Source organism: Mus pahari, chromosome 2, assembly GCF_900095145.1.
Source record: "Mus pahari chromosome 2, PAHARI_EIJ_v1.1, whole genome shotgun sequence".
Taxonomy (NCBI): domain Eukaryota; kingdom Metazoa; phylum Chordata; class Mammalia; order Rodentia; family Muridae; genus Mus; species Mus pahari.
The window spans coordinates 141,947,086-141,974,588 of NC_034591.1; the positions used below are offsets into that span (position 1 = coordinate 141,947,086).

Sequence of the window (27,503 nt, forward strand, 5' to 3'; positions counted from 1 at the left end):
GGAGGTAGGAGGTGTGCCTTAAGTTTTCCCCATTGAGAGTTATAAATGGGAGTAGAGTTTGTAATAAGCCTGAAGACTTTGAGGGTGAAGTCTAGGGGAGGGGAGATTGGACATGGGAAAAGAAAGTGAGGGCAGAGAGCCTTCCTGCCACTCTAGGTAGACAGTGCTGTGCTGCTTGGCCCAGCTTTTCAAAGACTACAATGTAGAATGCAAGGTTTTGAAGAGTGGATGAGACTTAAGACAAAGGCCAAAGAGGATTTGGATTAAGGATTCTGAGTTGGGGACAATGAAAATTATTATTATTTTTACACTCTACTGTCTTTGCTTGCTGGGCTATGAAAATAATTTCTGTAGTCCTCTTAATAACAGAGATTACCTAAGTGAACAATGGATTCCTACAATGAAATCCTTGTACAATTACTTAAGAGTGGAGAAAAACTGAATCTGGGGCTGAGGAAGGCCCTGGGTTTGATTCTTAATACAGAAGAGAGATATGAGGGGGTGGAGAGGAGGGGGTGTGGAGACTGAATATGGCTGAAGGAATCGTTAGAGGTGGTCAGGGCAGGCGCCTTCTGAAGAAGGTGCCATCCAGAGGACTGCTACAAAAAGAGAAGAGAGCAAAGTTAAGAGGGCCGTGAAAGAACACATTAGCCACATCATCCCTATAGCCTGAATCCTGAACGTGGAGACTAAAGTCCCCCTGTCATTGGCTTATTGCAGAGAGACTGATCTTAAGGAAGATCTACTAGGAATGTAAGCCAGTGCTCTAGAAATATATGAAAAACAAGTTTCTCCTATTAAAAATTAGCTCATGTAGGCAGAACATGCGAGTGTCTACTGAAAACCCGAGGTATGGGGAAGGTTGGTAGGGAACATAGCAGGACACCTCTGAGTAGGTTCATGTATTTAACAAATAATTGAGCATGAACACATATTGGGCATGAGCATCATTGTCTTAGTTAAGGTTTCCATTGCTGTAAACAGACACCATGACCAAGGCTACTCTGATAAAAAAATTTCATTGGGGCTGGCTTGTTTAGTCCATTGTCATCACAGCAGGAAGGCAGTGTCCGGAAAAGCAGTGGCCAGGCAGCTATGAAGCTAGAGAAGGGACTGAGAATTCTATATCTTCATCCAAAGGAAGCCAGGAGCAGACTGGCTCTCATGTGGTTAGGAGGAGGATTAGGGTCTCATTGCCCACCTCTACAGTGACACCAACAAGGCCATACCTACTCCAACAAGGCCACACCTCCTCACGGTGCCACTCCTTGGGCCAAGCATATTGAAACCACCACAGTAATCTCTAGAGATAAAACCTTGTGAGGATCATGCTGTCGGTGTGAGTTGAGGCTGGAGAGCTGCAGTTGAGTGGGGGTTTAAGTCGCACTCTGGACAGGTCTCTGGAAAGCATGGCTCCTGCCACCTCTATCTCTTTCTTTCTCGTTATTTCTCCTTCTAGTCATGTAACCTTTTGATGACTTTTCTTATTTCTTTTTAATACTACCAGATGGCGGATAGGGTTGACTGGTTACAAAGTCAAAGTGGCGTTTGCAAAGTTGGTCTCTATTCACCTGGAGACAACCAACACCAAGACTGGAAAATGGTAAGGTCACCTTCCTCGGCAGCACTGGTTAGGGACATTTGGACTGTCATCAAATTATTCTCTTCTTTGTTTTGAATATGACTAAAATGAGCTCATGTAGAGCAAAAACTTCCCAGTTCATCTTAACAAATTCTGCTGTTTATGATGTTTTTTGGTTTTTTGGTTTTTCGAGACAGGGTTTCTCTGTGTAGCCCTGGCTGTCCTGGAACTCACTCTGTAGACCAGGCTGGCCTCGAACTCAGAAATTTGTCTGCCTCTGCCTCCCAAGTGCTGGGATTAAAGGCATGTGCCACCATGCCCGGTGATATTTTACTCTTTAATTATGTGTTCCTGGGGCATGGCTTGTGCATGTGAGTTCAGGCACCCTGGAGACCAGAAAAGAGAGTGCAATTCCCTGGAAACTGGAACTACAGCCAGTTATGAGAGACCATGTGAACGCTGGGAACAGAAAGTAGATATTAAGCCGAACCTCCCAAGAGCCATTCAAGGTTGTTTGGGCACAGATAGTCCATGGCATAGCCCTTTTCACCCCCTCACAGCCATGTACTGTTCCCTACTGATGAAGGCCACTGCCCAGAGAGATGCTTAAAGGACCTAGTCCCAGAATCACAAAGAAAGATGAGTTTGCAGTGAATGACCATAACTGACTAGCACAGACAGCAGCATATAATTCCAGAAACATACACATACATTGGGCAGAATTCTTTATGGAGGTCTTGGGCCAGTGAGATGGCTCAAAGGGAACAGATGCTTGCCACCAGGCCTGATGACCCGTATCCATGTCCCAGACCCACATGCCGAAAGGGTGAAAGTGATTCCCACAGGTTGTCATCCTCTGTACACACATGCAGGTGCATAAACACCACACTTGCATGTGCATGCGGATAAGCACACATGTACACTGTAATTCAAGACTAAAAGGTTCCATAATCCAGTGCGTTCATTACTGTATCCTTACTCAGAAGATTAACATGTAATGTTAAAGTGCCTATCTGAGTTTATACCAACTCTATTTTCTTACCAATAGGAGCCAAAACCATGAGAAATCTTCCCAAGACATACAGACACTCAAATCAAATTGCTAAAGACTCCCCCCAAACTGCCTCCATCAGATGTTTCAGCCACTCTTGCCCTTTCATGTAGAGAAGCAAAATGCAAACTGAACAAAGAAAACTCCATCACCTTTCACTAAGCAAGAAGTACCCTAGGAGATCCAAAAACAAAAATGAGTTCTGCTGTGGTGGACCTTTCCACTGCTCAGAAAACAGTGTAAACCTTAAATATAATTTAAGATGTAAGTATAATTGGTATCAGTCTGGCATTTGAGGTTAAGTAAGTAACCATTGAACATTAATAAGGAACAGTTTGGGGTAATTTGGCAAATGGATTTTCTGAACAAGAATTGTTATATGTGTTTCGTGTCAAGCATTTCATGCAGGGTCATTTCCAGCAGGGCATGGTGATATACCTTATGACTCCAGCACTCAGGAGGTGGAAATGGAAAAAAACTGGATAAAATATGCTTAATGAGCTAGATATGGAAGAGAAAACCAGGACCGAGTTCACAGTTCCCTAAACTAAGCTGTGGGAGCATAATCTCTTAGCAAAGAAAACTAAACCTATTTATCTCCTGGTGTTCTTCTCCATGGGCATGAAGCATTGTTTGGTTTTGAAAGGATGCTACTATGTAAGAAGAGGGAGGCTCTAGGAGTGGCAGACTCTGACAGAAGAGAAATGGGAGTCCTTAGTCTCCGAGGCACTCAGATGATTTTGTGTTTCCATCAATACCTGTAGCCGACAGAGTTGTAACATAGCATTCCAAGGATCAGTCACATAGTGTGGAAGGCTATAGAGAATTCTTTGCATTTAGACATAGATTATAGACAATCTTTAGTTTTATAGTGACGTACAGGATTTTTTTCAACAAGTCTCTTCCATTCCACTTGGATAAGAATTCTGGTGGCCGAACCATGAGGCTTGTCACATCCATGTTGGCCTGACCGCTTCCTTACATCAGCTGGACTGGGAGCCCTCATGAGGAAGCTGACTGCTCCCTGAGATGAAGAAATCAAGTCTTCTTGTCTGCAGCAGGCCTAAGGACATTTAGATCTAACATCTTTTCTGGCCTCTGCAGGCACCTATATGCATGTACACATACACACACACACACACACACACACACACACACATGCATACACATGCACACAAAGAAATAAAATTTTTAAATTACTGCTATGGAACAAATAGTAGCCAGTAACATTTTAAGTATTTTTATTTTATGTATATGTTTTTTTTCTGTGCATCTGGCACGTGCCTGATGCCTACAGAGGCATCACAATTATAGACAGTTGTGACTGTCATGAGTCTTTAGCACTGGGAATCAAACCCAGGACCTTTGGAAGGAGAACAAGTACTCTTAACTACTGAGTCATCTCTCCTGCCCAATAGCTAGTAACTTTTACTTTCATAAGAAACTAGTAGTTTGATGACATATTAGCAATTTTATAATAAAACACTATCCTCTTTTAAATGGGCCATATTTGTGGTCATTCCTAGGTTTCAGAATTCTTTACATTTGATAGCAAAGGAAGCATATAGATGTACATGGTGCCATACTTAGGTTTAAAGTTTTTGCCACATACAGATTATAGTAAGTAGACATATAAATATGTATGTGCTTATCATAGCTCATGTCCATCAGAGAGTTTTTGTACCTGCACAAAACTAGTCACCCAAAGTTATTAATCCCCCAATTATAAATCAATTCATTAATGTCATGGGGAACCACTTAGCATGTCAAGATTTTGCTGTATCAAACAATTAGGTATAATTTTCCCATTTTTCTGAAAATATACTTATAATAATAGACATAAATTTAAAAACAACAGATACCTGGGTAAGGGTTACAGGGCCTTTAATGGCAACTATCAGGAGACAGAGACAGGCAGATTACTGTGAGCTTGCAGATGGCTAGGGCTACACAGAAACCGTACCTTGAAAAAAAGGGAAAAAACAAAAAACAAGAACAACGCACACTCACACACAAACCGCAGCAGATAGAGCTCAGAAACAGTGAGGAGCGCCAATACCGGCACATTACAGATACGGACACCCTGTGAGCTTCAGGATGTTGCCGTCAGGAACAATGGGAGTGGCATAATATAGTATCTGAGAACATGGGCTCCAGAGTTCATGGCTTGGTGGGGATTCTAGCTTCATCCCTAAGTCATCTTAAAATTTCAAACAACTAACCTAATCTTTTAGTTCTTTGATTCTGGCCTTTGTAAAATGAAGAAAGCAAAAGAAGCAAGCAACACTTAGGATGTGTTGCTTAAAAATCATGTGTCTGGTCTACAGTAAATGTTCAATAAATATGAATGGCTTTTATTAAGATGCTGGAGTCAGCTGGCCTTTGCGGTTGTCCTGTGCATCCCATATCTTTGCTGTGTTACAATTGTCCTGTGTGTCCCGTATCTTTGCTGTGTTACAACTGGGTGAAACCATGTCTGCTTTTTAGGACACATCAACAGATCCTGTTCGAGTGCTCAGCTGGCTCCGCAAAGACCTGGAGAAAAGTACAGCAGGTTTCCAGGACTCGAGGTTCAAGCCTGGAGAGTCATCATTTGGGGAGGAAGTGGCTTACCCAGTGGACCAACGAAAAGGTTTCTGTGTTGATTATTACAATACCACCAACAAGGGCAGTCCAGGAAGATTGCATTTTGAGATGTCTCACAAGGAGAACCCTTCCCAGGGCCTCATTGCCCATGTTGGTAATGGGGGTTCCATAGACGAAGTTTCCTTCTATGCCAACCGCCTCACAAACCTAGTGATCGCCATGGCCCGAAAGGAGATCAATGAGAAGATCCATGGCACTGAAAACAAATGTGTCCATCAGTCATTGTATATGGGGGATGAGGCCACACCCCACAAAAGCTTGAGTACAGTAGCCTCTGAACTTGTGAACGAGACAGTCACTGCATGTTCCAAGAACATTGCCGGTGACAAAGCTCCCGGCTCTGGAGACAGGGCCTCGGGGTCATCACAGGCCTCTGGTCTAAGATACACAAGCACTCTGAAGATCAAGGAGAGCACAAAGGAAGGCAAGTGTCCAGACGACAAGCCTGGCACTAAGAAGTCTTTCTTCTATAAGGAAGTGTTTGAGTCTCGGAATGCAGGAGATGCCAAAGAGGGTGGGAGGTCCTTACCTGGAGATGGAAAACTGTTCAGGAGCGGCACCGACAACAGGCCTGATGACTTTTCAAACTCTATCAGTCAAGGGATCATGACCTATGCCAACAGCGTGGTGTCTGACATGATGGTCTCCATCATGAAGACACTGAAGATCCAGGTGAAGGACACAACCATCGCCACCATCCTGCTGAAGAAGGTGCTGATGAAGCATGCAAAAGAGGTCGTCTCCGATCTCATCGACTCCTTCATGAAGAACCTCCACGGTGTCACGGGGAGCCTCATGACTGACACAGACTTTGTCTCAGCTGTGAAACGAAGTTTTTTTTCTCATGGAAGCCAAAAGGCCACAGATATCATGGATGCCATGCTGGGCAAGCTATACAACGTGATGTGTGCCAAGAAATTCCCTGACAACACCCGGAGAGCCAGGGATAAGTCGGAGAGTTACTCCCTTATCTCCATGAAATCACGGGCCGGTGACCCAAAGCTCTCAAACTTGAACTTTGCCATGAAATCAGAATCAAAACTGAAAGAAAATTTGTTTTCTACATGCAAACTAGAGAAAGAGAAGACATGCGCTGAAACTCTGGGTGAGCATATTATTAAGGAGGGACTGCACATGTGGCACAAGAGTCAGCAAAAATCTCCTGGCTTGGAGCGTGCTGCGAAACAGGCTAACGCTTCCCAGGAGGTCTCCTTTGAGTGTCCAGATCCTAGTGAGGCAAACTCTCCTCACCAACCTCAGCCACCAGAGAATTTTGCAAATTTTATGTGTGACTCAGAATCCTGGGCCAAGGACCTGATAGTATCCGCCCTGCTTCTGATTCAGTACCACCTGGCACAGGGAGGAAAGATGGATGCTCAGAGCTTCCTGGAAGCTGCTGCCAGCACCAATTTTCCCACCAACAAGCCAGCTCCTCCTCCTCCTGTAGTTCACGATGAGTGTAAACTTAAGTCTCCTCCCCATAAGATATGTGACCAAGAACAAACAGAAAAGAAAGATCTGATGAGTGTCATCTTCAATTTTATCCGGAACTTACTCAGTGAGACCATATTCAAGGGTAGCCGTAACTGTGAATCCAATGTGCATGAGCAGAACATTCAGGAAGAAGAGGTCAACCGGTGTGAAAGGCCTAAGACTCCATGTGAAAGGCCTATTACCCCGCCTGCCCCGAAATTCTGTGAGGATGAGGAGGCCACTGGTGGTGCCTTATCTGGGCTAACCAAGATGGTTGCCAACCAGCTAGACGGCTGTATGAATGGGCAGATGGTGGAGCACCTGATGGACTCTGTGATGAAGTTATGCCTCATCATTGCCAAGTCCTGTGACTCTCCCCTGTCGGAGCTGGGAGAGGAGAAGTGTGGGGACGCCAGCCGGCCAAATTCTGCCTTCCCAGATAACTTGTATGAGTGCCTACCAGTCAAGGGCACGGGGACCGCTGAAGCCCTCCTGCAGAACGCCTACCTCGCCATCCATAATGAACTGAGAGGTTTGTCAGGGCAGCCCCCCGAGGGCTGTGAAATCCCCAAGGTGATCGTCAGCAATCACAATCTGGCCGACACCGTTCAGAACAAGCAGCTGCAAGCTGTCCTTCAGTGGGTGGCTGCCTCAGAGCTCAATGTCCCTATTTTGTACTTTGCTGGTGACGATGAAGGAATCCAGGAGAAGGTGAGAAACACCAGAAGGCTTTCCTATGGGTTGGTGTGGGGCTTAGGGTCTGTGTGTTTTTCTGAATGGGAACCCAGCTCTGGGGAAGGGAGAACCAGACGGAGAGAACTTGAAGACTGGGCCTCTGAGCAGAGGTAGGAGTAAGCTGAGACTAGATCACGAACAACCAGAAACACACAAGGGAGGGAAGGAGAGACGGTGTCTTCTGCATTTCTGCATTTATTTGTTGTGCTAGGAGCACCGATTAAAATTCTTCAGGAGACTCTGTATAGGAATCAGAGGAAAGGCTGCACCTGAGGCTGTTTTGTTTGCTTGCTTTTTATCATGATTCTGTGTCTGGGGCTCTCTGCTAACTAGTTGTAGTCACTGAGCTCCTGTTTTTATCATGATTGTGTCTGGGGCTCTCTGCTAACTAGTTGTAGTCACTGAGCTCTTGATCTGGACCAGGCTGCATGCCGGGCTGTCCGACTTCCTGACATTAACAAACCTGCCACTTCTTAGCTTTCTCCCAGAACCTCTGTTTTTCCCCAGGGGCACAACAGGGAGTCAGCAGCAATTTGACTTCTCCATGTTAGAACAGTTAAATAATGCACACAGCAAAGAAACCAGTGGAAACCAACTGTTCTTCTTTTGGAAAGGCACTGATGCGTACAAATACCATCATGTTGATGCAGCTCACTGAACCTAAGGCTGCAGCACTCAGGAACCCAACCGCTTTCAACACCGTAGAATTTATTTCTAATAGGTCATGTGGATGCAAGATCAAAACCCAAAATTTAAAAAGATTGAACACTGAAAACAGTGTCTCCTCATCAGGTTATTTCTCTATTGCTCTCCCCACAGAAAAGCCAGACGCGTCTATCCCTGGGGAGTTCTTCCAGAAATACATATGTGTGTACATGTAGACCTAATGTATACCTATGTCTTTTTTAGTACAAGTCGTTATATGCTTTTATAAGTGACAGAATATGCATGTAACATATTTAACATAATTTACACATACAATGTATATGAGAAAATAAGTACACACTAGAGAAACACATACATATATGTACATGCACACATGTATGTGATATACACATGCCCTCATACATATGATAGAATATACATGTACACATACATAAGATAGAATACCCATGCACACATATAACTTATATAGATGCATACACTGTAAAGGTACCTGTTCTGCAACATAGAGTTTTTATAATGTTGTTCTGTTTTGCTTTATAATTTGTTCTTTGAAACAGGGTCTTGCTATGTAGCTTAGGCTAGCCTTAGGTTCTCTGTGTAGTCCAGGCTGGTCTCTAACTGGAGACCCTCCTGCTGCAGCCTCTGAGGCTCTGGGGTTTTCTTTTGATTTTACTGTATACAATTTAATCTAATTTAAGATAGTTTTTCCTTTGAATATTTTCTGGGTTTTGCTTTGGGTTTTCTTTTAGTACTTTGAGATATTTTAGAAGGTAGAGAGATGGGTTTTTGTTGTCATTTCCTTCCCCGTACCAACCTCCCCCACCCCCCTCGCACTGGCTTCTGCCTGATTCTTTCTGAACTTTCTATTCTGTGCCATTGAATTGTCCCATCTGTCTATAGACAATGGCTGACTCTAATTGTTGTAGTCTTGCAAATTTTAAAACATCCCCTAAGACTGAGCGCTCCCTGTCTGTCTGTACCGGTGTTGTAGATAGTTAGTTGAATTAGTTTTTTTCACATCTGTGACTAAATACCTGGCAAAAGGCAATGGAAGGAAGGAGTGGGTCACTGTACCTTACGGTGTCCAAGGGGCACAGCCTCTCACTGCAGAGAAGGCACGGAGGCAGGAGTGAAGCAGGGGCTGCTCACACAGGGGCTGCAGGCAGGCAGGCAGGCAGTGGAGGCAGCCTAGGAAACTGAAGCGCCTTCCCCTGTGACTCACTTATATCAGCAATGCTCATCTTCTAAAGGTTCCACAGTCTTCCATTACAACACTACCATCCGATGTCCATGGGATCCTATGGACACATTCACATTCAAACCACAGCACTGGTCTTCCCTGGTTATGTCTATATTACCCCTTCCTACTGAGGGACGATGAGCTACATAGTGAGCTGGAGACTATCTTGGGCCATATTGTGAGACCTTGAATTAAGATGAGGAAGGAGGTGGAGAAGCAAGAGGAAGAGGAGGAGGAGATGACTTCCCAAAGTAGACATTTAGGTGGGTCTCCACTCCCCCCATTCTCTTCAACATGTCTTTCATTTACTGTAGGAGTCATAGAGATAGATCATTGTGGATTGGTTTAACAAACATAAATTCAAATGACTAATGATGTTGACCATAACACTATGCACTCCTTAACCCATTTGTGTTGGTTCTTGGTGCAGTCCACCGCATGCCTACCTGTGCAGGTCTCTTGCCCACATTCTGATGGCAGTGTTTCCTTCCTTGTTCAGAGATGAGATTTGCCTGCCTGATTTTTAAGTCTCATGTAGCCCAGGCTGCCCATTCTCTCTATTGCTGAGGCTAGCCTTGACCCTCTGATCCTCCTGATGAGTATGTGTTAGGCTCCAGTGCTTGGTTTACAGGTGTGTGGCACCATACCCAGTTGTGTGGTGCATGAACTGAACACAGGGCTGTGTGACGGTCGACAAACGCTCTACCAGCTGAGCCAAACATCCTCCACCCAAGGGTTCTATGTTCTAGATACAAGTCCTTTGTCAGACACAACTCTCAAGTGTTTGCTCTGTGTGAAGCATCTTTTAAAAGAGCAAACATTATTTACGATGAATTATCTGATTAGCTTTTTTTCCTGTGTGATCCTTGTCTTCATGTTATAGCCTCATTACATATGTAGCTAAGGATGACTGACTTCTGATCCTCCTGCCTCTACCTCAGGGTACTAAAGCTGTGTACTTTTTATATCTTATCTAATGATATGAATACTTTCTGTCCAACTAGTGTTGCTTTTCTGTGTCTTTGTTGTGCTCGAATTGAGCTTCATATGCTAGGCAAGGCATTCTACCCCAGCCCTTTTCCAGTGGTTCTTGACTGTATGCAGTTTTGTCCCCAGAGGACACTCACCAAAGTCTGGAGACATTTAACTGTCACAGTACGGAAGACAGTCGCTAGTGTGCCAGAAGGCCAAGGACATAATTCAACACCCTATAAAGCACAGAATAACATTACGACGAAGAACTGTGATCCTGTGAAGGAAACAGTACGGACAGAGCTGGCCCATCCTAAGACCTTCCTCCTTGTCTTGTGTCTGTGTGTGCCTTGTGTGTTGATGTTGGCCCTTTGTGTTTGTGTGGTTTTGTTTTCTCAGTGCTGGGAATTAAATCCACAGCTCCATACACACTAGGCAGGTACTCTACCACTGAGTTACTGCGCCACCTATGGTTGGGTTTGCATAAATGTAATCCTTCACACAAGGATATGTGGGTGTTTCTGACTTAGTCTCAAAAGGTCCCTGGGTATCTGGCCCCTATGAATTTTCCGGCCACTTCACTAAGAGGTCAGCTGACCATAGTGCTAGAGCCGCTTGTTCTAGATGTGGTTGTCCTTCTTGCTTCTCCTTTTTTGCCTCCTTGTGGTTTATCTGAACATTTCTAATGTTCCATTTGAATTTCTCTATTGTGATATTTCAGGGGCTGTCTTAATTGTTTGTTTTATATAAGATGTATTACTTTATGGCCCAGGCATCTGTGTTAACTCCTGTTTTTAGGAGTTAAAGGACAGTCACCCATTTGTACTGAGAGTCACAGCTTCTCTTACTCAGCCTCCAATTGCCTTGGGCTAACGTGGTCCTCTAGTGATTCTTCTAGACCACATATGCTGGAAAGGAGTTCTCTTCTGTTTGTTCTAGAGATCAAATCCAGGGTGTGGCACACACTTGGGCAAACACTGTCTGAAAACGCTTTTATTTGACCTTCATTCCTGAGGTGTATTTCTGCTGCATGAGGAATTCTGGTTTGGCCTTTCTCTACTGGTCAGCCATGGTCTTTCTCCTTTTTCCCCCATATGTATACGTGAGTTAGGACCCTGAGGATGGGGAGGTTAAACCTTTGAGTCATGCTCACAAGCCCTGACTTCTGCTTATCACGTCTCTGTTGTCTTCCTTCTGAGGTCTTCTCCATCTGATGCCCTCTAATTTTATGTATTTAGTGGAATTTTTAGCCCTCAAATTTCCACTTGGCTTTCCTTTATACCTTTTACTTCTTTGCAAAACATTGTCCTGTGCCTGAACTGGGGATGGAACACAGGGCCATGTACCTGTTCCACCCCGCAATACTTCACTTGGGTCTGAAGCTCCCTGAGTCACTCAGTTGGCTCTGCACTCCCACTCCCTGTGTAGCTCAGGTGGCTTTGAACTTTGCAAACGTCCTCCTCGGCCTTCCCGATAACTGAGATGACATGCCTGCACACCAGGCTGCCTTGTTTCGGTTTGTTTTCTGAAAACTGGTTAGCTAAGCTGGCCCTCACCTCGTAGAACATGCTGCCACAATGTTAAAGAAATGCTCCTGCCTCTACCTCCTGAGTCCTGGAATTCCAAGCAAACATCGCTACATCCAACAAAACTTTGTCTTGTTCATTTCAAGAACACTTACTTCAATTTCTGTTGTGGGAATTTTGATTTCTGGAAAAGCTCATGGTTGGGGCCATGATCTATACTTTCTATGTATTTCTATAGTGAAGGCAGGATGTACAAATGCAAGCTTATGCCTGGAGGAGGTTTGGTGCCCTCAGGGTATCAGGGGAATGGCAGTGCTCTGTGCACATGGCTGGATGTCTGCTTTGGCCATTCTCATTGCATGCTTGGGAAGAACACTAAACTTGAGCTTCTGAGACCTGGACATGAGTTTGCTCTGTGACTTCCCATGAGCCTCACTCAGGCAGGCCCCTTCGCTTTTCCAGGCACCATGTCTTGAGGTGAGATGGAGCCCTGTTGTACCTCCAGCTCTAACACTCTAGGGTTCTGAGGTATATGGGAACAATCTAAGACCCAGGTTGGTCTTAGGGCAGCAGAGGTGTGCTACTGACCTGTCCTCTTGCTGTGAGTGACACAGTACCTGACAAGGGAGCTTAGGGAGGGAGGGCTTCTTTTGGCCTGCAGTTCTAGAGTGCAGTCAGTCCTCCATGGTGAAGAACTGATGGCAGCAGCATCCTGCGGTCAGTCGCATGACTCCACTTGTGCTCAACTAGCTTTCTTCTTTGTGTGCTGTGTGAGACTCTTGCTTTGGGAACACTGCTGCCCACAGTCGGGGGTCTGTACACCTCAGTGACCCTAAGCTTTGATTTCAAAGTGGTTCTAGAGCTTCTCTAGTTCCCAATCAATACAAGTCACCACAAATGGAGACTGTTGTATATTAGGGTGAGCACAGAATCTTAGAACTGTTGGGGGACAAGAGCAGTGTTGACAAATGCTCAATTGGAAGCACCATCTTCAAGAGAAAATGTGACTCCATGAGAGTCACATTCTGTATCACCAACATGGCAATATTAACATGTCTGTTCTGTGGATGATGAGAGCAACTTCCTTAGCTAAAGTCTTCTTGGGCTGGGGCTAAGTGCTAAGCATGCACAAGGTGCTAGCTGCAGTCCATGTACCTTAAAAATTAAAATCCATTTGTTTGGAGTGAAAGGTAGCTCATGCCTGTAAGTCTAGCCCTTGGGAGGTAGAGGCAAGAAGATCAACCATTTGAGGCCAGCCTTAGCATCGGGAATCCCTGAAGGTTTGTCCTCACCCAAGTCCCTCCTCCTTCAGTTTCCCCGGGTGGGGGTGGCTCCTTGGTCCCAGGTCTGCAGGTCGCTCCTGGTCTGGATTGGGCTCCTCTGCTCCTCCATCACCTCTTCTCTGCTCTCCACAGCTGCTTCAGCTCTCAGCCACTGCCGTGGAGAAAGGCCGCAGCGTCGGGGAGGTTCTGCAGTCGGTGCTGAGGTATGAGAAGGAGCGACAGCTGGATGAAGCAGTGGGAAATGTCACGCGGCTGCAGCTGCTGGACTGGCTGATGGCAAACCTGTGATTGGGGCCCACCGGGAGTTCCAGCAGCGGGCCGAGTCCCCGCCCCCTCAGCCCCTCCCTCCCCCGAAGAGCCCTAAAGTCCCCTCCATGACACCCACACTAGACGCGCCATCTAACGCTACTCAGTGGATTTTGCAGATTTTCTTGTCCATGCGAGCAAGGACATAAATTAAAAGATTACAGTTAAAAGGCAGCCTGAGTGTGGCTCGTGTTTGTTGGAAAGGTAAGGCTGCAATCTCCCTGAGAAAGTCATCAGATGGAGGAGGGCGAGGACAGAGGCAGAGAAGAGCTGCCATGCTCTTCTGGGTTCCATGCTGTCCCTAGCAGTGAGATGACTTAACCTGGGCTTATCTTACTTCATCTCCATCCTTTAGAGCCACAGCAACTGTAAAAGTTTTTCACAGCCAGTCAGCATTACTTACACGTGTTGTGGTGTGACCCAGTGTCCCGTCTGCGCAAGCTGCACAACCCTGCCACTGCCAACTGTACCCACAGTTCAAGGTTTAGTTGAAGTGGCTTTGGGGTGGTTGGTGTGGCAGATGGAGCCAGTGAGATCCTAGTTCCCTCCCCAGTGGCAAAAAAAAAAAAAAAAAAAAGAAGAAAAAATGGTTCTACAGCTGAGTTCTCAGCGCTGTGTGTGGGTGCAGGCTTGCAATGTTCACACTTGGGCAGTGGAGGCAGGAGGATCACATCTAGTTCAATCTAAACTATGTTTAATTATGTATTGATTGGTGGGCAAGGCATGTCTACCATAGCCCAGATGTGGAGCTCAGAGGCCATTCTGTGGGAGTCAGTTCTCTCCTTCCCTGACAAGGAAGAAAGCCAGATCATTCATCAGGTTGGCAGCAACCATTTTTACCCACCCAGCCATCTTGCTAGTCCAGATTTTTTTTTTTTTTTTTTTTACATTTGTGTATTGATTCATTTTAGAGGAAGCAGCTAATGTTTCTTCTTGCGAAGTGGGATCTAAAATACCCTACCTCACCTCCCCCCCCCCCCCGGAGCTGTCTGAGTCCTGGCTGAAACACTGCTGCGTCCAGCCTTTCACTTGGGTGCTAGGGACCACACTCAAGTCCCCTTGCTTACACAGCAAGCATCTTAGCAACTGAGAGGTATCCCAGCACCATGACTGGATGTGAGTGATCCCTCACCTTCCAGGCTGAGCCTGCCATCAGCACAAGCTCGCTGGGGGAAGGGGACAGGTCTAAGATGAACAGAGAATCTGAGCTGCCCCCCACCCCCCACAGTATAAACCAATCAACTGGAATGGTGTCAACCGCCATTTGCAAACAAGAACCCCAGGCCAAGAGCAAAGCTCCGCTGGTGGAATGTTTGCCACACAGCATGAGGACCAATGGAGGAGACCAGGCGTGGAGCTACAGAGAAATAGCCTTCAAGAGGACCAGTTCAGTTCCCAGCCCCCACAGCAGGCAGTTCACAAGCCCTGTGACTCCAGCTAAGGGGGTCTGATGCTCTCCTGGCCTCCTTAGGTACCTGCTCAACATGGCAGATTTACACACGTGTGTGCATGCAATGCTCGTGCACACATCCACACCCACACTCTGATAATAATAATAATAATAATAAAGCCTGGCATGATGAGGCATATCTGTAATCCCAGCACCAGGGCAGCAGAAACAGAGCTCTGCCCAGAGGCCATCCAGTCCAACCTACTCGGCAAGTGTCAGGCCACTGAGAGATTGTCCCAGGAAACCAGGGGGACAACAAGAAGAATGACACCTGTGGTTATCTTCTAGCCTCTCCATGCACCTTCACACATACATGTACATCCTTTCCTAGACCCCACAGAAGGTCTGAAGCCACATTCCCAGTATATGTGTATAAGCTGATACACAAAACAAAACAGAATCCTGGTTGATGTAGATTGACAGTCATGAACAAGAACAGATCTGGTTTTATTTAGAATCCCATTAATGAGGCTGTAGCATTCAACACAACACACACCCCTACACACACATAAACACACCCTAAAAAGGTGAGCTCAGGTAAAGGCCACTCCCCCAGCCCTGCCAGCCTCCTCTGGAGGAATCGTGCTAACTCACCATGTGAGCAGAGTCTGATTTTTCTTACAAACCTTTATGCATTAAAAAAGCAATGTGAAGTATTGTACAATCAAAGTGCCTTCTCTAATACAAGTCGATGGATGGTGGGGGGGAGCAGGACACGCCCGCCCGCCACACGGGTCACACGATGGGTGGTAAAATGTTTGTGCTCTTGGGGGAGGAGGTGCTCGGCTGTTCTTCGGACATCTCTGACCCAGCAACAGTCTCTGGCTTTCCAGAAGGTTCTGTTAGGTGAGGCAGCTGGATGGTGTCTGCCGTGTGCCCGACAGAGCTCTGCTGTTTGCCGGAATTCTCAAGGTGCTTCTCAGCTTCGTCTTTCAATTTGTCTGTAGTTTCTTTGGTGGCCTCATCTGCCAAAGGAAAAGAAGGGACAAGGAGTAACCCTTCAAATGCTAGCCACTGTGTTCTCACTCTGCCGGTAGGCTCCAAGTGGCCTGGGGGAGATCGAACATTCGCACTTTATAATCACTAGCCCATTTGATGCTTTCCTAAACCCCACAGAATAAGCACTGCTTCCAGTGCTGTGGGTGTTTCAGCTATCAAGTTGCCTAAAAGCCACAGCCAGGAATGTAGAAGCAGAGTTTAATCCCACTTCACTTGAGTCTGTTGAACTGTACTTCCAGACCACAGTGCAAAGGGAAATTGCCCCCTGTCATTCTGTGTCATTACAATAGTGTAAAGGAGGCTGGAGAGGTGGCTCTGAGTGTAAGAGGTCACCCTGTTAGAGGACGGGAGCTCTACTCCTGCACCCACATATAAGTTTACAACGGCTCTATCGCCATCTCCAGAGGATCAGATACCCTCTCCTGGGCTCTGCGGGTACACCCATGTACAAATCATAATTTTTTTTTTTTTAAGGAACATAAGAGGCACAGGGGGTAAGCATAATGGAATTGGATATCAACAAATGGAAAATCCTAATGGCAAGAGATCAAGAGGAGGAATCTAGCTAAAACTAAGTCTCTTGAAAGAGGAAACTTAAAAGCAAGCCCTGGTGAGCTCGAGGTGGTGTCGTCAGAGCTGAGTTGCCCCATCCTGCACATACACAGGGGCTCACTCATCCAAGTTGGCTCCATACACTGTACCTTTTTTGCCTTTGCTGGCATGCTGCTCTTCAGTCTTTTCTGTGCTTATCTCAGAGGAAATACTGGCACTGGGCTTCCTTAATATCTGTGGCCTGGGCCGTGGTTTGAATTTCCTTGGCTCGTGAATCCAGGCATGCTTGAGGGCCTGGTCAGGGGTCATGCGCAGAGAAGGCTCCCACCTGGACACCAAGACAACCCAACACATTGGTGACTGCTGACATTCCCTTTTCTTCGTAAAACACTTTTTAAACCAAATCAAGATGTTTTTCATTTTGGCTGTATTGTATCTCAAAGACAGCAAAGAACAGAGATGACATAACTGTAAAATGGCTGCAAACAACTGTTGATATTTTTCTAAGAAAGGTTGCATAATGAACCAGGTACTATATCAATACCAAATTGTCTAGGATCCCCAGAAATTCTCTTACAAGAAATCTTGTTCAGGGATGGGGATGTAGGTCAGTGGTAGAGTACCTGCCTAGCATGTGTGGGGCCCTGAGTATCTCCAGACTACAACAAAGACATGGTACTTTCAAGAGTCTTAGCTAATGACATTTAGGTAGGATTTAGAAAGTTTAGAAGCTAGACACAGCAAGATGCAGGGCTGGAGAGATGGCTCCATGGTTAAGAGCACCGGCTGTCCTTCCAGAGATCCTGAGTTCAATTCCCAGCAACCACATGGTAGCTCACAACTATTTGTAATGGGATCTGATGCCCTTTTGTGGTGTGTCTGAAGACAGTGATGGTGTACTTATATACATAAAATAAATAAATTATTCTTTTAAAAAAAACCAGCAAGATGCATGCTTTTAGTTCTCAAACTGTGGGATCTGGGCCTCCAAAGGTAAGGGGAAGAAAATGATAGAAAATGCAGTTCATAAAGGAGCATGGTGTGATGGCAATGCCTCATTCCAGCTCTTGCATGCTGGAAGCAAGGGACTCCGGAGTTTAAGGCCTGTGCTACGTGAAATCCTGTATCCAACCAAACCAAACCAAACCAAAACAAAACAAAACAAAACAAAAAACCCCTAAGGGTTGTAAGTCAAGGAAATTTCTAATACATCAACAAAACGCATCTTATAGAACTTCTAACATAAATCAATCTATATCCTAAAGTAAGTTCAGGAACTAGGCACTAGCACAGGTTTTAAGTGTGACATTTTCTGTCTGTTGTTTATTTGTCCTTCCTGATGCTGGATGTCAAACCCAGGGCCTCAAGGACTCCCAGGAAGCACTCTACCACTTAGTTAAACCCTAGGACCTTTTCAATTTTACTTTGCCCAGGCTGAACCCAATGTTGAAATTGTCCTGCTTCTTTCATTTGCCATCTCTCTGCTGAAAACCTCTGATCTTCAAAGGGTTCTCGTGTTCCATTTCATTGAGCCAAGGATGGCTCATTTCCTGGTAACTTTCATCCAAGTGTAAATTCTACCCATTAGCATTATATGGGATAAAACTGACCCTTCTTTTAGGTCCTACCCATTTCAACTATCTGAAAACTCGAAAGTCTCTTTCTCCAGAAGAACGAGAAAGGCATGCCCTTTGGAAAAAACCAAACCTTGGCGATCTCCACTGTTTGCTGGCAGTATGCTATGGTTCTGGCGTCTGGTCACCTTTCATGGTGGGCACTCCCATTTCTTGTCCATCATGCTAGGAGGAGCTTCCAACTACAGGAAGGCAGTATGAATTGTCTAGCCTCATCAAAGTCATCAACTACACAGTCAGTTATCGCATCAACTGCTGTAGAGCAATGTCTCCCCTTTCCTGAACTTCTGCAATTAGCCTTTGAGACTGAGAGGCAGGGCTTGTTGTGCTGTATCTAACCCTGTAGGCTCTGGCTCCAAACCCACCTCTAGTCTGTCATTCCAAACCTGTGCTGCTTAGAGATTTCAGGTTGGGTAACAGGCCCTGTCAACATAACTGCATTGTATGAGTTGAAGGCAGTTGATCCTTTGCAATGCATCCATGAATGAATGAAAACCTGATTTGCTCCTGACCTGTGTTCTGAATGAATGGGGTTCTGGGTAACCCTACCCCCAAACCCAATCTCAGTGTTGGTTTCTGTCTTGGTTTTTTTTGTTTGTTTTGTTTTGTTTTTTCAAGACAGGGTTTCTCTGTATAGCCCTGGCTGTCCTGGAACTCACTTTGTAGACCAGGCTGGCCTCGAACTCAGAAATCCACCTGCCTTTGCCTCCCGAGTGCTAGGATTAAAGGCGTGCACCACCACACCCGACTTCTTTCTGTCATTTTTTTTTTAAAGATTTATTTATTTTATTATGTAAGTACACTGTAGCTGTCTTCAGATGCTCCAGCAGAGGACGTCATATCTCACTCATTACAGATGGTTGTGAGTCACCATGTGGTTGCTGGGATTTGAACTCAGAGCTTTCAGAAGATCAGCCAGTGCTCTTAACCGCTGAGCCATCTCTCCAGCCAGTTTCTGTCATTTTTAAAGAGACATTCATTCTGTAGTCTCAGCCAGAGTCTGGGGTAACTTCAGGTGGAAAAATAACGTGACTCCACCTGAAGTCAGGTGAGCAGATTCTTCTGTTAACTGATCACCCTCTGGGCTGCAGCTCGAGTTCTAGAATGCGTGAATGCCACAGTGCTTTGCTGACATCATTCTGTGCCCCCTTCCAGGAGAGTGAGAGATTATAAAGGCACACTCTTCTGAAAACACTAAACAGCTGTAGGACCAGTGGGGCTGAAGGCACCTTAGTAACACCTCGCTTTAGAGCAAAGGAAACAGGCCCAGAGAGAAACAATGGCTCTTTAAAAAGCACATGGCCAGTCTGCTTAGACTCAGCAGACATGGGCTGGCAAAGTCCCTGGAACCAGCAGCCACAGCCGTGCTTTTCCAAACACTATAAGGGGCACAGGCATCATGGCCACTCCTTGTTCATGAGGATGTGACTGAAGTACAGAACTTGAATCCTCAGATTCTAAGCATGCATATCAATTGTAAACAGCTGTGCATAATAGTCTACAGCTCCCCTAACCCTAACTGCCCAGTATGTGGACGTCTGGACACTAAATTGAGAGACTAAACAAAAGTGCCCGTGTGTACTGCATAGCTTTGCACACAGTACATTAAGCCCACTGAAGAGCTGGCTGTATAGTTCATGAAGTATTAGACATTAGGACCTACAATCTGTTGGACAGATTAAGAAGGTAACAATCTACACACCACACACACACACACACACACACACACACATGTACACAAAATGACTTGAATACTTGAAAGCTCTACCATGAAGACAGTGTCCTGATGGACTCTTACACCCACCTCCCAGCCTTGACTTTTACCAGCAAACACACAGGAAAGCATGGTACTTAAAAGTTAAGAAACCCACAAACAAAGACACCCCAACAAACTCACACCAAACACCTTCTGAGAAAGTCCAGGAAGCTGGAATCGTAGGTTTTTACCACCATCGTGAGATCCTTGGAATCTGGGTATCTTTTTCCCCCTCTGTTGTTGGATATATTTTTGGGAAGACCTTTGGAATCTTCAGAGAAACAGCATTCTGTATTTAGTTCCAGGTATAAATATTCCCCAATCACTTCCTAGCTGTCCACTCAAACCTGCTGCTTCCTGAAGGCCTCTCTGCAGCTCTTTTGTCCCCTTCTGATGTACCTGCCCCATCCTACCCTTCTCCACCCACCCATCCAAACACATCATAGCCTCAGCCAGACTGAAATAGTCCACAGTGATCACAACTGATGCCACATACAACTTGTCCGATTAACTTGACTGTTCTGTGACTCCTCCCCACCACAGGCTGTCCAGTAGTTTAAATCACTTGCTACTGACCAATGTTAGGTGGTATTAGAGATGCTAATGATAAAAATAAATTGCAAATGTCCAAACTATCCACCTCTAGGTAGAAGGATGCTGTATCTTCGTGGGTTGTCTATGCCCTTGCTCAATTCTCACCAGCCCAACAAAGCAAAAAACGAGGCCATTCATGAAGCAGAACAAAGCAAGACATTTTAGTAAACGAACTTCCGTTGACAAACCACAGAAGCTCCCTTAATTCTTCGGGGTCACACCAAAATTTTGTCAACAATTGGAGTATTCTGGCTCTAGAAGACCTGGCTAGGAACGGCCTTTCTTCGGCTCTTTCTGCTGAATAAGACCTTTGCCAAATGTGTGTAGTCTAGATGGTTCTAAAGATTTCCTGAGGATGTTTTGTGAAATCCTTTGAAAGAGAAACCATTCAGATTCTTGTATGATGCTCAGAAGAGCTGGCCACTTTGATTTACACCTTGTAAAGCAATATGAGCAATATGAGTGTGAGCAATAGGAGTATTTACTGTTTGTGTACTTCACTGTGTTCTCAGAACTCTATGGTGTTTGTGTGATGAACATCGTGGAGGCCAAATCATGTTCTTCTGTTATTTCCCCCTGACCCTGGTCTCATTGTGTGGCCCTGGCATGTCTGGAACTCAAAGATCACAGTGTCCTTGAACTCACTGAGATCCACCTGCTCCTCTCTACTGAGTGCTGGGATTGAATGTGTAGATTCCCATGCCCAACTCTGTTCCATTCAGTTTGTAACCAATGTCATTTTCAGAGCCTCCAAAAAATCTACTCTGACTGAATTCCTAGAAGAGAGACTTTCAGAAATGTGTGTATGGGAATTTGTGGACATGGGTATCCTTGTGTTTGCAAGGTTATGAATGGACCAGAACTGTATGGGGCCTGTAAGCCCACACCACTCCTGTTCCCTGTTAGAGGCAGTGCCTGCACTCGTCTTCCCCCCCATGTTGCTTTAAGCAAAACAAACAAACAAAACAGGAGGAATTAATCACACATGCCTTTAAGTAACAGCGTCATTATGCAGTTGTTCTTGTCCAGTTCTTTTCTCTCCTCTGGTCCCAGTTCCTATCTAACCCTTCTCCTTCATCTCCTGCATGCTACCTGGTATACTTCTCACACCACCCTGAGGCAGTATCTCTTTCTTGGTGAATAGGAGTGTAATTACCCAAAGTAGCTGGGGCTTGAGAAACCACTGAAAACCCAAACCAGGGAGAAGAGTGGAGAACAAAAGTGAAAAAGTGTTTCCCACAGTCACCCTGTCCAAAAGAGTCACAAAAAGCTGCTGTTAGAAACACAAGACCCATGGGTCATAGAGGAGAATCATAGGAACCAGCATTTCCAAATGACCCTAAAGTTAGGCAGCTATGGAGTGAATGCTGCTCCCCGTAACATCAAGGAAGCCAAGATGTGGGTGTTGCTATGAAAGCCTACTGCAAGATGTAGGCATGACAATGATGCTAGAACATCTGCCCTCTATAGTGTCTTTCAATGAGGATGCTGTGTTCTCCTGTCCTTATTCCCCCACTGGATGTGCTCCATGACATGTCTTAAGGTTTGGGATATAACTCTTCCCTGGTGTGATAGTCTAGCAGAAGGGAGTACCTTCTGCTCCCCACTATTCTTCTATCAAATTCAAAACCCAAAGGCTCAGTTCTCTATGCGGCTAGTGGGAAGAATGTATGTAGTCAAAAGCCCAGCTCATGTTCACCTTGGAACATGTCAGCCAGACCCTGTGCTTGTCCTCAAGGTCGGTGCTGTGCTCAGGAAACAAGGACACTGCCCTGCCCAAAGGTTAGGTCTTCACGTCTCTGCCCAGGAATATGAGGTAACACTTGAGAGACTGAAAACCTGGAATGTCATGCATGGGACAGGCCAATCATAATGGAGTACTTGTGCTTTCTGGGCCTTCGGACTTTCAGTTTCTAGATCCTGGAGAATCCAAGGAAACTGAGGGAGGGGCCAGGAGGTCAAAAGCTTGTTACTGACTGGTGCAGAGGAAACCAGTGCATACTGGCCAGCAGGACTGAAACAGTTTTGTCTTAGTGGCTCTCTTTGGGAACAATCTTTACTCCCCTGTTGATGGAGAAAGCTGAAAGTAATATGTGATGATTTAATTTGCCTCTTGCTTTTGAGGCCGTTCCCAGTCAAGAATCAGAAGGGACTGAGATAATCCAAACTGCATAGCTGGCGCAAGTCTGTCAGCTAGCCTGACCACAGTGGCTGCTTAGCAATGCCCTTGTCTGTGGAGTCTCTGCTCCTTCTTGTCTGCCTTCCTTCCCTCTACTTGGATAACCCTCAGAGGCTGAGTCTGTAACATGCTTGCTATGCAAGCATGGGAACCTGAGTTCAACTCTCCAGCTGTGTGAAAGGCAGATATGGCATCACCTGTAACTCCAGCACTGGGGAACAGGAAGACCCCAGGAGCTGGCTGGCCAACTAGCAGAGCCAAAATGTAGGCGCTGACTTCACTGAGAGAGGTATGTCTCTTAAGGTGGAGAGCGGTGGAAGACGACACCCATTGCGGAGTAATTCCCTCCAAGATGAACCTCCGTCTTAGAGAGATGCTCCTTAAGACTCAGGGTGTTCCAAAGTGGAAGGAAGTGTGGCGAGCTACAGCAAAGCTCATTAGTCCCAGAAGGTTATTCAGAAGCTTCAGGAAGTCCCTGAAACAGATTACTTCTCTCCCCAAATGTAGAAGCTGTAATTACTGCCTGGAGATAACTTTCTTGCCAGGAGGAAGCAGAGATCAGCTGAGCTACCTGGAAGAGGACCTGACCACTTGGGCTGCCTAAAAGAGACACTCTCCAACATCTCGAGCTGCCTGCGTCTTCTGCAGTGAGCTTCAGAGTTGCAGTTTTCACATGCTATCACCTGTGCTTGGCCTTTAGTGATATGGCTATGTTCAGTCCTGCCTGCCCTATAACCAGTGCACACCCCTGTAGGTAACCTAAGTAAAACACATTGGATCACCGATTGGACTCTGTTGCTAGTTATACTTTAGTCTGTCATAAGTTACCTATCTGGGATGAACAGACATTTGCTCACACCACCCCAGGAATAGTGTCACAACAATAGTACCTGATGATACTGAACTCTGGCATCCTTGTGTATACATGAACCCACACACACATACATCCCACCCCTGCACATGTAAACATGCTATTACTACTACTACTGCTAACCATAACAATGTATTCTCCATTAATTGTGGAGTATAACAGTAGAAATGTCCACTATGCCAGAAGTTTCTGCCCTGATTTCCCTACACAGTACAAGGCAAGAGAGGCCAAGCTGTTTGAGGAGCACCTCTACAAGAGACCATGGTTTTAATCTTCCGTGGTTACAGTACTAGCTGGCAGATCTGAGGAACTGAGTCTTCCATGCTTGTGGGTATTATACAGTTGAGACCCCTTCCCACTGCAAGACACCATCTGTCACACTAAGGGCACCATTTATCATCTCATCAGCTCCTCACTACCCTTTATTATAGGACCAGAAGAAAGAAAAATCTGCCTGCCTGTCTGCCTGCCTAGGGTATGGTAGATGTCTTTAAGGCCAGTAACACATCACTGAACCCAACTGGACAAAGAGAATAAGACCATGGGACTTACCAAAGAATATCTGTCTCCTGGAGGCTGTCTGGGTGAAGTGGGCAGGTGGCAGGCCCAGCACCTTCAACAAGTACAGTGTGGCTGTGTCACTATTGCGGAGTCACAAGTTCAAAACCTGTCAAGATCTAGGTGTGACTTTAGCCAGATTTTGTCTTTCACTTATAAGGACCAAGAGATTTAATTAACAGCATTAAGTGGCAGGTCAGGCCCAGAGAAACTAGGCTTTATAAATCCTATTCCAGGCTACCTTGGTATCCTAAGAATGAACACTGACCATGCTAAACAGGTAAGACACTGTGGCAGTGTTCAGCCCCCTGTCTGCCCATGTGGACCACAGAGAATGAGGATTGGCTTCTCCCAGCAAGGAGCCACTGGGTTGGGTTGGGGTGGGGGAGGGGGGAAGGAGATCAGCATCAGACCCTTAGAAGACAAAAGAACTTTCTTGGAGAGAAGAATTAGCCCTGACTGGTCACTGTTTTCTCTGAAACCTAACAGTGTATAAGACACAGCCAGCTCTCCCTCAGCCCTGGTTGGCAGACATAGGCTTGGCATAGCCCTGCCTTCCAGTTCTGCAACCCTTCAGAGTTTCTAGTAGGGGGCGCAGCGCACACCCCCAAGCCTCCCAGGTGCTAGAATTGGGCATGGTTCAGGGGCACTTCAGACTTAGCAACACCCACCCTGACCCTCATTTCCAGCAGTCCACAGCAAACAATGTGGTATGCCATAAAGATATAACCAAGGCTGGACCCCTGGTTTGCAAACACCAAGACTTGTGTTAACTCCATGATAACTTCCATTTCCAGCTATTTTGCCTATCTGCCTTTTCAAGGAGAAAGAAGAACAAAGCAAAGGGTGCAGTTGTTTAAAAAGAACACAGCCCCCTGAGTTTCAGGTAGATTTGGAGAGTAACAGATCACACTGGCTTCAGTATCATCATCATCATCATCATCATCATCATCATCATCATCATCATCATGATGTCAGTGCATTTGAAAGACTATCATTACAATTTTATTGTAAAATGTCAGTATTTACAGTGAGAGGAAGAGTATCATGGGTAACTATTTTAATCATGATGAAAAAGTTAGCTCTCAGATCAGCAAAAATACAAGAAGTACATCATTTCAAAACTACTTTCAGGGGCTGGTGAGATGGCTCAGCGGGTAAGAGCACCCGACTGCTCTTCTGAAGGTCCTGAGTTCAAATCCCAGCAACCACATGGTGGCTCACAACCATCCGTAACGAGATCTGACGCCCTCTTCTGGAGTGTCTGAAGACAGCTGCAGTGTACTTACATATAATAATAATAATAATAATAATAATAATAATAATAATAATAAACTACTTTCAGAAGTGGAGGCATGTGTATGGTACTGCCCTTGCTGGGTCTGATGAGCCCCAGAGTCTGAGGATGGATCTTATTCCAGGAAGTCAGCCATGCTGTGGCCAGCTCTCCCTCCTCACCTCCATGATGCAAGCCAGCTGCTCCACCTCGTTCTCCCCAGGGAACAGTGGGTATCCAGTGTACAGCTCCGCCATGATGCAGCCCAGGCTCCACATGTCAATGGCCATGTTATAGGGGTGGCCCAGAATCACCTCGGGGGATCGGTAGAACCGGCTTTGGATGTATGTATACACTGTGGGGGGAAGGGAGAAAAAGCAGATGCCTCTGTGGTAACTAATGTAGAGCTTCATCCTCATAAAGGCCCCTCCCTCTCTATGGGCTTCTCATTGCGTCATCTACCCATAAACTAATGCTTCCAGCTGCTGATAGTTATCACCATTCTATGGATAAGGAACTCCGGAGGAGTAAATTCCAAGAAAATACATTTAATTCACCTTTTTAAAAGAATAAAACAAAATAATAAAAAGAAAGAAGAAAACAATAACCCCACTCCACCCCTAAGGGGGGTGTATTTAATTTTAAATACCTGTTTTAAAGTTAAAACAGGAATTTAACTGGGTGTTGGTACACACGTGTGAGTCCAGCATCTGAAAGGGAGAGGCAGGAGGGATCAGGAGGATCGCTGGTTCCAGGCCAGCCTGAGATACAGGGCCAGATGCGATCTCACTTTTGTGAGACAATACTGGGGGTTTGGGTTCTTTTTTATTTCCCCCAGACTAATGAATGACACATAACCGGGACATATTCTCTAAGTCAGACTTGTAAAAGGCAAAGGGGCAGAAAACCAAACAAATGAAGTTCAGTGAAAGTTGATATGAATATGCTCTAGGGTTTCTTTCTAGATTTTAGCTGGGAAAAAAAAGTGCAAGGTCCAGAGAATGAATCAAAGGCGATGAAACCTAAACTGTAGAGTGGTTATATTCTAAATTGCAAACTCCTGAGCTGCATGTAAGGCGAGCACTTGGGAACTATAATGTCCCAGAGCCCTGGAGTGATTGATTCTACACAATCTAGTCTAAGTCTAGTCAGTTTGGGGACCCAGCGCTCAAGGGTCATTCCATAGCTTCTGACTATGAGAAGTTCAGAGAGTTCATATGCTCTTTAGATACGACCCTTTCCTTTTTCAGATGAATATCTCAGAGGCGTGAAGCACCTACCTCAAAAGCCATCAGTTGTGATGGCTGAGCCCAGGCTAACGACTCAGGTAGCCTGGTGTGCAGAGAGACAGAACTTAAAATAGCACAACTCAGATAAGGAGGCAGGGGTCCTACCTTTCTGGTGTTCATAACAGCTTGACCCAAAGTCAATAACTTTAACAGTGACTTGGCCCCGCTGGTATAGCACAATATTTTCCTGGAAAGAAGAAGTATGTTTATTTAAATTTTTATTAAAGTTTATTTAAATTAACGTTACCTGAGCTTTCTCCCCAGAGGAACTTTTTTTTTTTTTTTAACCTCTTTGTCACTCCTGGGTATGGATGGCCCTGTTCAAATACAAGCACCACCTCAAAAGTCTTCTTCCCATAATTTCTCCACATCTCATTGTCCTTCCTCTCTTGGGACTTCCCATTGACTTGTGGCCTTTAACTGATTTTGACCCAGTATTTACTGGTTTGCATTCCTTCATTTGCATATATTGTGTCTCCTCCCCCATTGGTTGTGTAAAAAAAAAAAAAAAACCAAACAAACAAACTCCTGATGATTATGGGTTTATTTACATGCTCCTTAGTACCTGGTCCTATGCTTGGCTTGCACAAGGTCTTACAAGTGCTGTTGGCTGAATATATGTAATGTTTATAAGAAACGTTATTGCTGGGTGGGTTGGGGAACACCCTCATAGAAACAGGGGGAGGAAAGATAGCATAGGGGGCTTCAGGGGTGGGGCACTGGGAGAGGGGATAACATTTGAAATGTAAATAAAGAAAATATCCAATAAAAAAACCAGATGCTACTGCTAATACTCTCTTATGATAGTATAGAACCCGTGAATGAATAGGTAAATAGATAATAGAGATAAAGATAGGTAGGTAGG

At 45.4% G+C, this 27,503-nt stretch overlaps 2 protein-coding genes across 4 annotated transcripts in view; one reads left to right on the plus strand and one right to left on the minus strand.

The window, feature by feature from the left end:
• Window positions 1–13,654, plus strand: part of Akap3 (A-kinase anchoring protein 3) — a 20,020-nt gene extending 6,366 nt beyond the window's left edge. The window contains exons 4-6 of one of the 2 annotated variants that reach the window (XM_021191728.1): window positions 1,508–1,603; window positions 5,121–7,463; window positions 13,307–13,654. In XM_021191728.1, the coding sequence (XP_021047387.1) occupies window positions 1,508–1,603; window positions 5,121–7,463; window positions 13,307–13,462 (2,595 nt within the window). In that variant the 3' untranslated portion in view covers window positions 13,463–13,654. The remainder of the gene's footprint in view (window positions 1–1,507; window positions 1,604–5,120; window positions 7,464–13,306) is intronic. The other variant, XM_021191729.1, reaches the window with a different exon arrangement.
• Window positions 13,655–15,539: 1,885 nt separating this feature from the next.
• Window positions 15,540–27,503, minus strand: part of Dyrk4 (dual specificity tyrosine phosphorylation regulated kinase 4) — a 40,317-nt gene continuing 28,353 nt past the window's right edge. The window contains exons 10-15 of one of the 2 annotated variants that reach the window (XM_021191010.1): window positions 26,744–26,825; window positions 25,532–25,704; window positions 24,068–24,128; window positions 20,013–20,142; window positions 16,631–16,809; window positions 15,540–15,895 (exon numbers count right to left, since the gene is read on the minus strand). In XM_021191010.1, the coding sequence (XP_021046669.1) occupies window positions 15,666–15,895; window positions 16,631–16,809; window positions 20,013–20,142; window positions 24,068–24,128; window positions 25,532–25,704; window positions 26,744–26,825 (855 nt within the window). In that variant the 3' untranslated portion in view covers window positions 15,540–15,665. The remainder of the gene's footprint in view (window positions 15,896–16,630; window positions 16,810–20,012; window positions 20,143–24,067; window positions 24,129–25,531; window positions 25,705–26,743; window positions 26,826–27,503) is intronic. The other variant, XM_021191011.1, reaches the window with a different exon arrangement.